General features: G+C 55.3%; 1 protein-coding gene across 4 annotated transcripts in view; it reads right to left on the bottom strand.

Moving 5' to 3' along the window:
- DLG3 (discs large MAGUK scaffold protein 3) overlaps positions 1-12,269 on the bottom strand; it is an 80,201-nt gene that overhangs the window by 22,152 nt on the left and 45,780 nt on the right. For all 4 annotated transcript variants that reach the window (XM_058847804.1, XM_058847803.1, XM_058847802.1 and 1 more), the window contains 6 exons: positions 8,013-8,063; positions 4,840-4,964; positions 4,230-4,399; positions 3,732-3,868; positions 3,279-3,423; positions 2,976-3,135 (listed from right to left, as the gene is read on the bottom strand). In XM_058847804.1, the coding sequence (XP_058703787.1) occupies positions 2,976-3,135; positions 3,279-3,423; positions 3,732-3,868; positions 4,230-4,399; positions 4,840-4,964; positions 8,013-8,063 (788 nt within the window). The remainder of the gene's footprint in view (positions 1-2,975; positions 3,136-3,278; positions 3,424-3,731; positions 3,869-4,229; positions 4,400-4,839; positions 4,965-8,012; positions 8,064-12,269) is intronic.

Here is a 12,269-nt window from a genome sequence, read left to right on the forward strand (position 1 = left end):
GCAGCTCCCGGATCAAGCTCTGGACTGAATAAGGAATAAATGATGCCAGACAATTGACACAAGCTGGTGGTGATTGTCAGCCAACCTGATACTGGAGACCATCAATGCATCTGCTGTGGCTGGATCCTGGGCACTTCCTCAGGTACCACAAGGACCAAAGGCCTGACATTGAGCTCAGCAGCCTGATCAACCACTCACCTGCCAGGTGTCAGAGGGAAATCTCTGGGCTGTGTTTGGAAAGATGCTGGAGCCCAGGCATGGCACTGAGGGCACCCTAAAATGCTGGCAGACTTGTGCTAAGAGGACCCTGGGGCACTGGGGTGGGGGGGTGGGGGGGGGGCTGGAACACACCAGAAACAGGAGATCAGGAAAACCATGGAAATGCTCAGTCAAAAGATGCTCAACCCCAAGTCCTCAAGATGTTACCAGTGCTTGGCTTAGGGGCAGTTGTGAGGGGCAGGGAGGGCTGCAGCCCTCAGTCCCTCTGCAGCAAAGCTGTGCCTAGGGCTAGAATTGTCTCAGGGGAAGAAATAGGTCAGGTTTCTGGGCCTGCAAACCCTGCCTCCAACCAGGAGATGAACTTGCTCTGCCCCTTTGGTTTCGCTGCTGCCCAAGCAGCATGAAGGAAGCGCAACCTCAACTCAGTGTAGGGGAAGCATCCTCAGCACCTGTGAGGACCAGACAGTTTGGTGGAAGGTAAAAAGACCCTACAAAAATGAGGAGAAGTAATGAAGCCCCGGACAGGTAGATCACAGGTCTCAGTCATGACTCTTGGCTTCCATCCTTGTCACAGGAGGCAAGACACAGATCTTCCAGGCAGATCCCATGCTGAATTTTGCAGTGTGAACACTGGGACCTCGGCACAGAACAGCTGAGGGGATCCTGTGGGGCTGTGCTGGGTCTTGGTTGCAGTGGTGGAGCTCACTGAAAAACAGATTCTTTGGTTCCCAGCCCTAGGTGCTGCAGGACATGAGGGTCACAGGAGCCACATCCCATCTAAGCAGCACTTGTGCCTGTGGGAGGGGGAGAGGCTGGATACGGGACCTCTGCTTTCCCTAAGGAATGGCTGGCAAGAGCCTTATGGGAGACAGTTTATTTTCCAGGGCAAGCTGCTGCCCTTCCCCACACCAGTAAGTTGCATTTGGACCACACTGGTTCTAGTGCACAATCTTGGTGCCAACAGACCTGCAGCGATGACACTGTTCTGGGGGGTCAGCAATGCATAAGAAGTTTTCAGCACTGTCCTGGGCAGCATGAGGGAAGTGCTGAGCCCACTGCAGGCTGTGGATCTGTGGGGTAGCAAGGGGCTGTGTCTGGGCACCGGGACCCAGTGGTGCCCAGTGTCTGCAGTGGGGCCCTCCACAAGGCAGCACCATCCTCTAGTGGCCACCAGCACGTGCTGCACCAGGGCCACTGCTGAGCCATTGCTGAGCCACTGCCACTGCCAAGCCACTGCTGAGCCACTGGAAACCCTGACCATACCACTGCCAAGCCACTGCAGAGCCACTGCAGAGCCATCACTGTGCCGCTGCCAAGCCACCACTGAGCTCTCACTGTGCCATTGCCACTGGCTGTGGCCAGCCTAAGCTGGGTTGCTCTTTCTGCTCTCTAGTCCACAAATGGGAATGTTGGCACTTGTGAGAAGGGACACCTTGGTGGGACCAGGGTCTCTGCTGTGTTTTCCAAATACTGGGGCTCAGTCCCTTCTGTGGGGCACTGTAATGGCAGACAGCACTTCCCCTGCCTATGGCATCACCCCCCAGTGCCCCAACAGCACAGAAGTTGCAACACCTGGTGAGGATGCAGTGCCAGAAACAGGCTCTAGAGCTGGTATCAATGGTCCTGAGTCCAGTGGGAGAGTTGAGGTGCATGTGGAAGGTAGTGCTGCACAGGTAATGGCATGCAGAGACACCCAGATGCGGCTGAGCACCAAGAAATGAGAAAATCCTGTGAGAAAGATGAGTGCAGACACTCTCCAGGAGGATGGCAGGCCTGACAAGACTTGCAGATGGCAAGTCAGGGTCTCCCACTCCAGCATCCACCACTGACTTGCAGAATGGGAGAATCCTGGACAAAGTTACTGCATCTTCCACTGTAGACACACTCTCAAAAGGAGCCTGCAATCTTGTTCCAAACAGCAGAGCCAGTCCTAAGCCTAAGTTGAGTGCTGGTCCTTAGAAATCAGCCTAAGCCCTACAGTCCTGGCCCCAGGGATAGCACATTCAGAGCACTGGCCCCAAGGCTGTGACAAGAAGAGGGTAAGCTGTAAGAATCAGCTAGTAGAGCAGAACTTTACAGGTCTTGCTCTTCCACCCTCATCTTGAAGCTTTGGAGAAGTTTTATACCGCATTTAAGCTCAGAGCAATGTTTTCTTTGTGCTCCTCTTTCTTTCCTGGCTTCAGGAAACAAACCTGTTCATGCAGCATAAAGGATTCTACTGGGGCAAAGGGGGCTGTGCCAGGGCTGGACAGGAGGCTCTCAGGCCAAGGGCTGGCAGTCACTGAAATTGCACCTGAGTGCAGGTGGTCTGGGCTGCCAGTCTCAGGGAGTGTGGGAGGGGCCCTACTTGTTTGCAAGGCTGTGCTCTCCCTGGCCCTTCACCCCTGCCACACCTCCATCCCGGGAGCCTGTGGCACTGCTGGATGGCACCATAAGGGCAGAGAACACCTTGTATTCCAGGTATTGTAAAATCAGCAAGAGAATGAAGCTGAAATGCAGTTGTGCAAGGCTTGTGAAAGAGCAGGAGAGGGAATGGAGAGGGAGTGAATGCAGCAAGCCAGAGATTGACACAGCAGGGCTGGTCTCAGGGGGGTGAGCACAGAGCTCATTATGGGGACCTCAAGCATTGCACCATGCATCTACAAATGGCCTTTTGAGGCTCTGCACTGGCAGTGGGGATGACGTCAAGCCACCACAGAGGGAAAAGTGAGGGAATGAGAAGGATCATGATAAGGATGCTCATGCCTGGTGCTCACCTGGTGAAGTCATCATCTCCGATCATGTGCCGAGGGATGGGTGAGTACCGGGATGGAGTCACCTGGGGAGGGATGGGATAGGCAGGCTTGTTCTCAACGCTGCCCAGGTAGCCCAGACTGGAGTTATGGCTTATGTGGTTGTCAGCCAAGGCTGAGAAGGCTGCAGGGGAGGAGAAGGTCATCAGGAGCAGAAATCTGTACACAGTGAGGACATGGAGACTGGCCCAGCCCTGCTCCCCACCCCAACACGCCCAGGTGCCCCACAGCCCCCCTTGCCCAGCCAGTGGCCAGCGGCATACGTACTGCTGGCGTAGTCGGGGGGCGCGTACATGTCGTTGAGGTGGATGTTGCCGGGCTTGGCCACTTTCAGGTACACCATGTCAGAGGTGTTCTTCAGGGCAGCCACTGCCTCCTCGTGCCGCACGTCCTGCAGGTTTGTGTTATTCACCTGCCAGAGGGAAAGGGCTGGGTGACACGGCTGAGCAGGAGGGCAGGGACCAGTGCAGCCCTGCAGGAGTGTTTTTCCATCAGGGAGGTGCCACAGTAGCTTCAGAGGCATGGTCCCATCGCCTTGGGTTTGGCCTCCTGCCTGCAGCCATTACTGTGCCTGCCCTGCCACAGCAACATCCCAGCAGGAGCTCCAGGGAAGAGGAGTGAAGCTGCTGATAGGATGGTGCTGGGGTTCAGGATCAACACTGCATCACAGTGGAACCGGTTCAGCTTCACCTCACAGCTGGCTGTGGCCATGGGGCTTACCGCAAGCAGCCGGTCCCCGATCTGCAGGCGCCCGTCCTTTTGGGCAGCACCTCCCTCGATGATCTTGGTGATGTAGATGCTGTTGTCCCCAGGGATGTGCTGGTTCCCGATGCCCCCTGCAATGCTGAACCCCAGGCCTGAGGAGGGTGAGAATGCAGGTGAGGGACAGACAGATAGACAGAGTCCTGGGCTGGCACCACAGCCCCTGTACCTCACTGAACTTCACACCCTGCCCAAACTCAGCAGGCAACGGGCCACCCCACTGCTGCCTGGCCACCATGCACAGCATTGTGGGTCTGTCCCATACCCTGTGCCCCACAGCATCCCACACTGCTGGGCCACCCTGCAGCATCCTGCACTGTGGCAGTGCCACTTTGCATCCCTCATCGTCCATGAGCCTGCCCTGCATCTTGTGACATCTCACACCAAGGGGTCACCCCACACTGTCCTTTGGGGCAGGGGGGCACCCTGGCCAAGCGAGCAGAGTGAGGAGTTCACCTTTGGGGCCCTTCATCAGGTTAACCTCCATGATGGTCTCTGGTGGGGGCTGCCGGCGGCGCACCACAAGCCGCACCACGGGGCCTGCTTCCTTCAGGGCCTCCACAGCTTTGCTGTGCACAACCTCAGAGACGTCCACGTCGTTCACACGCAGCACGCAGTCGTTCACCCTGTAGGCAGAGGATGGCCCTGAGCATCCCTGCCACCCTCCTCCAGCCACACAAATGAGATTTGCTCAAGCTGGCCAGATCATGCCTTGCTGGAGTGAGAAAGGGTTTCCTCTCAAAGCAGGGGGAGCAGGGGAGAGGGGAACTAGTCCCTATAGTGCAAGTCTGATGGAGATGGGAGATGAGAAGGAAGGCTGGATCCCTGCCCTGGGCTGTAGCGGGATGGACGGGAGCAGGAGCCTGATACAGGGAGGGGCGGATGGGTGGCTACAGACAGGAGGCTGGTGACCAGAGATGGTGGACATATCTGTCCTGAGGGGATCTGGCTGTGGGAAAGAGACATACAGAGGCCAGGGACCATGTCAGGAAAAGGGGTTAGGCCTAGAGGGTCCATGCAGAGATCCTGGGTGACAGCCCGGCTGCTCCCCCAGCCCTGTACTCACCCTAAACGGCCATCCATGGCTGCTGCTCCCCCGGGGATGATCTTGGTGATGAAGATACCCGGGTCATCTGGAACGTGGGGGTTGTCGATGCCTCCCGCTATGCTGAAGCCGAGGCCGGAGTTACCCTGTGGGAAATCAAATGCTGCATCTTTCCCCCATAGGCAGCTGCTTGCTGCCAGCCCTCCTTAAATGGTTCCCCCCCCAGCCGTGGGACTGCCTGGGGTGCAGGAGCCCTTACAGCATCTATCACACCCCGGGATGCCCGGCTCAGGGGGCAGAGGGATGCTGGCCAGAGGAGAGGCTGGCGTTCCTCAGCTGAGCGCTCGGCGCAGCAGCGTGGAGCACTGAACAGATGGAGTGGGAGAGTGGGAGCCGCCGAGGACCTCCCTCACCACCGCGTCTCCACGGAGAGACTAAGGCAGGCGGGGAGCTGGGGGAAGAGGAGGTGGTCCTTGGCAGAGAAAACCTCCCCTTGCTGGTTGCTCCCCAGGAGGAGACACCAATGCCGCAGCCTGCACAGACCAGCGGGGATTGTGCCAGTCACCAGCATCCCACTCCTGCCCCTCTGCACTCTGAGATGTAGCCCTGGCACAGAGCCAAGCTGGGAACCAGCAACGCTGATGCCAAGATTTACAGGTTTGGGTGGAGGTGGCTATCAGGATGGAGTGGGCTTTCCAGTTCTGTCACCTTTTCCTCACAGACATGCTTGGAGCATCACTTGAGCTTCTCCTGCTGAATTATGCCTGGGGGGAATGCAGGAACCACAGCTCATCTCCAGGCCATTCCCCCAGCATCTCAGGATTGAGTGGCTGTGGCCCTGTGCTGCCTCTCCCACTTGCAGGATCCTCATTAGTGACACACTCACAGGCACTGCTTCCAGATCCATGCTTGATGCAAGTGGACAATTCCTGCCTTTTTTGCTCTGCCTTGAAAATCAGATGGCTTCTTGCCTTGTCTCCTCATGTGGAAGAGCTGATACTTAGTCACATACTATTGTGCCTGCCTCTCTTGCACACGAGTGGGCTCAGGCCAAGCTCTCCTGGCTGCCCTTGGCCCCAGTGCTCAGTGGGAGATGAGGGGGTTCTCTGCTCTCCCAGGGGACCTGTGGCTGAGAGGGCCACACTGGAACTTCATCTCCCCAGGATAATTTAGCACCAACAGCTGGGGCTTGCACCAGCTTTTCACCAGCTGGCTTTTCACCAGCAATTTTGCCCCAGTATCAGCTCCTGCAGCGATGCAGAGCTGGCTTCATGATGCTGCTGACATAGCAGCAGGAGCCACCAATGCCTGCCACTGTGCAGTGCTCCTGGATGTTCCCTGTCCAGCTGGGATTTGGCTGGCATGTGACATTCAATGGTAAAGGGTCTGAGGCTCCTCTCTTTCCTCTGTGCTGAGTTCTGATTACCCTGTGCCTAGCTCAAAAAAGCTCCTTACTGTCACAGAGACCAAGCCTGACTTCAGCAAGGCAGGTGAGATTGTAAAATGATCTCCGGGCATTTGTTGTGCCTGTCTGTGGAAGGTCCTTCGTTAGCTACAAAATCTGGAAATTATCTGGGAGGTGTTAATTTTTATTTTGATAAACCTCAAGGGATTTCTTATGCTTTTTTTTAGACATCAGGGTTGATGCCAGGGCAGCTCCTGCTGTGGACACGTATATGGTGGATAAACACAAAGCCATGACCCTCTGCAGACTGTGTTTTTGCTATTATTGCCCCCAAAATGCTGCTGCATTTACGCTTGTCTTTACAACAAAGATTAATAACAGTGACTGAGCAGCGATTTTGGGATACACTGAGGTCAGTTCTGGAAGCCAAACACCTGAGCAAGGGGACAGCCTCACCTGCAGGAACCAGGGTTCTTCTCCTGCATTAAGACAGGATTGCTGGATCCCACCAGGGACCAGGTGAAGGGGAAGGACCTGGGTATGGTCCATGCTAGCCCAGGCTGCTAAGCCCTGAGATTCCCTCATGGTTTCTTGCTGTCAGAGAATGAATTGCTGGTTGGAGCTTTGAAATTGAGGCATCAATGAGTTGCCTCTCTGTGTGGTCCTGCCAGCTCTTTCCCTGTTCCCACTATGGGCTGAGGACAAGGGATGCTCTGAGTCCCTGAAACAAGGCTTTTTCCTGTGACTTGGGCCTGGAGCAAGAAGCACTTAGCCCAAAAAGGAAGGAACCCCTGGGCTGGTTTTGTCAGGCACGCTGGGGAAGCGGTGGGTGAGGCGACAGCCCCAGATAACCTTCCGTCCACCCACCGCTGTGATGCAGAGCCAAGGAAAGGAGGGAGATGACTAAAGGCAGAGAGGAACAGAATAATGAGCGATGCGTCTTCCCCTGCAATGCTGGCCACGCGGCGAGGCTGAGCCGCCTGGCACGGCAGTGAGGGGGAGGCAAGGTGTGCTGTGGAGAGCCGCGGGCAGCCTCCCACCACAGCCATTCCCAGCCAGCAGGGCTGTGCCTGTCTCACGGAGTAAACCCTGGGCCAGCTTTCCCTGCTCCCTCTCCATCCCTCCCCCATTGCTGCTTCCTGGGCAACAAGAAAGCCCTTTGTGCCCTCTGTTGTGCTGGCTTGCCCCTGGATAAACCCCATAGATGGGGGGAGCTAATTCTAGCCATGGCTGGTGTGGTGCACGCCATCACCTCTGTGTTGCCAACAAAGAAAAGGCTTGAGCAGGAACTTCCTCCATTGTGGTTTGTTTTACTAAATAGCCTCCTCTTGCAGCCTAGCATCCCAAGGCTTTGTGCCCTAGAGTGACAGGGAGCCTGGTGGCGGGGTGGCTTTGGTCCCTGTGCCCAGTTGTGGCTGCACCCACCTGTGTCTGCACAAGCTGAGCCCCCCACACCTCTGTTTTCTGACAAAGGCAATGACAAAGAGCCTGCCCCCACGCTCTGCACTGATGGGTTTGTGGAGGTGAGGGTGTGAATGAGAGAGGCAAGGGAGAAGCCCTCCTCCCTCCCTTCTGGAGGGGTGTACAGGGGGAGAGGAGAGCAGCAAGCCCACCTTGGTGGGAGCCAGGCTGGCAAAGCAGGTGCAACACCTGTGAAAGCCTCCAGAGAGAGCGAGGAGCAGAGACCAACCTCCCCCCATCAGCTGTGCAGGGATGCGTGGGGGGCCAGCAGTGCCGGGGGGTGGGTGAGTGGGAGGAGGCTGCTGGTGGGTGAGTAAGGAGTACTTACCCTTTCCAAGACGATCTCTTCATATTTGAACATCCCATCACTGCCATTCATCTGGAGAGAGGGAGACAGCATGTTACGACTCTCTGCTGGTCCTGGGGGAATTTGTTTTTCCTCTCTGATAGCTGAACATGAAGAATCCAACCTAAAAGCTGCACCATCACATCTGAAAAAAACCTTAAATGCAACTGCTTGGGCCTGCCCGGGAATTAAACCATGTGCTGCTTTTCTCTCTGGGCATGAGCCAAAGCCCACTGACTTTAATGCACTTCTGTGCAAAGCCTTTATTCTCCCAGCTCATTTCTCCAGCCATGAAAAGGAACACAACTGAAGGCACAAAAAGAAATAACACCTTTGTTACGCAGCATATAATTAACCTCAGGAATTCGCTGCTTGAGGAAGGGAAGAGAGGGGGTCGGTCCATTTAAAGGGAAAAAAATGTCTGTACATAATAACATAATAAACACCTTTAGCAGCTTATATTTTTTAAATCTTTTCATAGCATGACTGTATTAACAGGAAATTCAGAATAATTTATTATATGAAGTTAGTTGGGTGCAAAGGAAACAAGGTGTGAGAGAGTGGGGCACAGTAAGAGGTGAAAACATTGTGGTGCTCTTATGTACAAAAATGGTGTAGCTTGTCTCAGTGCTGTACACCACACTGATCCCCACGCTAAAAGTCTCTCATACCCAATGTATCAAAGTAGAGTTCTTGGAAACATAATGAATAGAAACAAAAAGGGATGCAATTGTAGGCTGTAAAATGGTAAATGTAGACTCAAAAAAAAAAAAATCCATTTTCCTCATAATCAACAATGCACAGGGAAAATGCAGCAGTTGCACTCCAGATCATCAGGATCAGGCCAGGAACAGCTGCCAAGGTCTAAAATTTCACAAGATTTGCAATGCAATTGGCTACTGAAACATCCAGCACTTAACAGCAACAGTTTCAAAGAAAACTGAGTTGGAAGGGAATCCAAAGGGTCATGGAATCCAACTCCCGGCCCTGCACAGACCCCCCAACAATCCCACCATGTGCCTCAGGGTGTTGTCCAAATGCCCCTTGAGCTCTGGCAGCCTTAGGGCCATGTCCAATCCCTGGGGAGCCTGTTCAGTACCCCACCACCCTCTGTGTGAAAATCCTTGTCTTAATGTCCAACCTAAACCTCCCCTGGCACAGCTTTATGCCCTTCCCTCAGATCCTGTCACTGAGCACCTGAGAGAAGAGATCAGTGACCGCTCCTCTGATTCCCCTCATGAGGAAGCTGCAGACTGTGGTGAGCTCTGTCTTCAACCTCCTCCTCTCCAGACTTAATAAGCCAAGTCACTTCACACTTTCTCATATGGTGTCCTCTAGATCCTTCACTACCTTTGTAGCCTCCTTTGGATGCTCTCTAATAGCTTTATATCCTTTTATTGTGGCCCTAGGACTTGAGGTGAGGCTGCCCCAATAGGAGCAGAGCCGGACAATCCCTCCCTTTTCTGTCAGGTGATGTTGTCCCTGCTGCACCCCAGGCCAAGGTTGGGGTAGTAGCCAAAGTAGCCTTTTTGGCTACTAGGGCACACTGTTGACTCACATTTATTTTGGAGGGGACTGAACTCAACCTCATAATTTGAGTCATTCTCAGAAACAAGGGATGGGACATGGGTAGTTCTGAATGACAAAGCAGAGGCATTGGAACCCTGCCACAAACACCTCTCTCACTTTGCAGTTCTGCCTCTGCCTGTGGCCTATGGACAATGTTCAGGGTTCCTCATCTGGATTTTACATCCACCATTAAATGATGGGTCATAGATCATATGGAGCCACTTCCTGTATATGCTCCATATCCCAAACTGGAGCTGGCATGCCTTTGTTTGGACACAGTTCTCCTCATGAAGCACCAACATGTGGCTGTGTCTTGCTTTCCTAGCTCCTGGCTATCTGCCCCTGCAGAGGCACAGCCCTGCCATCCTCCACACTCCCAGAGAGCTGGGTCATTCCTTGGAGGGGACAGCAACCATTTTTTATGCTAAAGCCATCATCTGACACCACAGAAGAAAACCCAGTGAGGCAGTGCGAGGCTCTATTGATAGGTAGAAAGAAGAAACAGGAGTTTTTCTAAGCAGCAACAATCAGGGGCCCAGGCAGAGAAGCAGTTCTGCAGGACAGGATTTGGGGCTGTGGCACCTGTGACACACACACGGTCATCCTCTGCCCTGGGAGGCCAAAGCAGTCCCACACCCTGTACTATGCTTCAAGGATGAGGTTGGGCAAAGAGAAAAGAATGAGGCTCCAGGGAACGCAGGCTGAGTGTGTTGTCCCTCCTTGGATGCATCCTGTGCCTGGTGCCTCTCCACCACAGGAAGATTTCAGGGGACGGTTCAAGGTTGGGACATCCAGATACTCCAATAGTAGGATGCTCAGATCCTCCCAGCACACTGGGGAGGGCTTTGGCCAGCTCTTACAGGAGGTTCTTGCAGTAGGAAAGTACCACAACTTGTGGGATTAACCCACAGCAGGATCCCTGACAGCCTCAGAGGGTCCAGGACACATGGTCAGTGCCACCTTTGGCCACAGTGCTGCCCTGTGCTGTGCTCCTGTGGGCAGAGGGGCATTGCTTCCCTTGCCACAGCTTCCCCCTCCAGCATGGGCCAACTTTTGCTCTTCTCATCTTCCCATACTGACTAATGCTAAGTGCAGCCGGCTTGCTGGCCAATGCAACCCTCAGAGCAGCACAGCCTCCCTCAGCACGGCCATCCGCAGCACAATCATCCTCAGCACAATCATCCTCAGCACAGCCATCCTCAGCACAGCCATCCTCAGCACAGCCTCCCTCACACAGCCATCCTCAGCACAGCCTCCCTCAGCACAGCCTCCCTCACACAGCCATCCTCAGCACAGCCATCCTCAGCACAGCCTCCCTCAGTACAGCCATCCTCAGCACGGCCTCCCTCAGTACAGCCATCCTCAGCACAGCCTCCCTTAGCACAGCCATCCTCAACACAGCCATCCTCAGCATGGCCTCCCTCAGCACAGCCTCCCTCACACAGCCATCCTCAGCACGGCCTCCCTCAGTACAGCCATCCTCAGCACGGCCTCCCTCAGTACGGCCTCCCTCAGTACAGCCATCCTCAGCATGGCCTCCCTTAGCATGGCCTCCCTCAGTACAGCCATCCTCAGCATGGCCTCCCTCAGCATGGCCTCCCTCAGCACGGCCTCCCTCAGCACAGCCATCCTCAGCACGGCCTCTCTCAGCACGGCCTCCCTCAGCACAGCCATCCTCAGCATGGCCTCCCTCAGCACGGCCTCCCTCAGTACAGCCATCCTCAGCACGGCCTCCCTCAGCACGGCCTCCCTCAGTACAGCCATCCTCAGCACGGCCTCCCTCAGCACGGCCTCCCTCAGCACGGCCTCCCTCAGCACGGCCTCCCTCAGCATGGCCTCTGGCCCATCCCCTCTCTGCAGTTGGTATCCCGGTGCGTGGGGCGCAGCGTCGCCTTTCCCCGGCTTTCCAGCAACTCAGATTCCTGGCACCCTTTGCTACTACACACATTGTCCTCTGTGCTTTGGCATTCAACACAGTTGCCACACAGCCAGCCATATGCACACCCACGGCCGCAGAGGAACAGCGTACACATCCCTCCAGGATGGGGATCTGCAGAAAACTGTGACAATCTGTGAGCCATGGTGAGAGCCAGCGCACACAGGCCCCGATGAGGAGCGGCTGCTGCTGGCGGCACCCAGGGTACTCAGACACCCCGACACACAGACCCCATCAGACACCCCTGACACACAGACCCCATCAGACACCCTGACACACAGACCCCATCAGAGCCCTGACACACAGACCCCATCAGACACCCTGACACACAGACCCCATCAGAGCCCTGACACACAGACCCCATCAGACACCCCTGGCACACAGACCCCATCAGACACCCTGACACACAGATCCCATCAGACACCCTGACACACAGACCCCATCAGACACCCCGGCACACAGACCCCATCAGACACCCTGACACACAGATCCCATCAGACACCCCGACACACAGACCCCATCAGACACCCTGACACACAGATCCCATCAGACACCCTGACACACAGACCCCATCAGACACCCCTGACACACAGACCCCATCAGAGCCCTGACACACAGACCCCATCAGACACCCTGACACACAGACCCCATCAGACACCCTGACACACAGACCCCATCAGACACCCTGACACACAGACCCCATCACACACCCCTGACACACAGACCCCATCAGA

The sequence above is a fragment of the Poecile atricapillus genome, chromosome 12 (assembly GCF_030490865.1).
Source record: "Poecile atricapillus isolate bPoeAtr1 chromosome 12, bPoeAtr1.hap1, whole genome shotgun sequence".
Taxonomy (NCBI): domain Eukaryota; kingdom Metazoa; phylum Chordata; class Aves; order Passeriformes; family Paridae; genus Poecile; species Poecile atricapillus.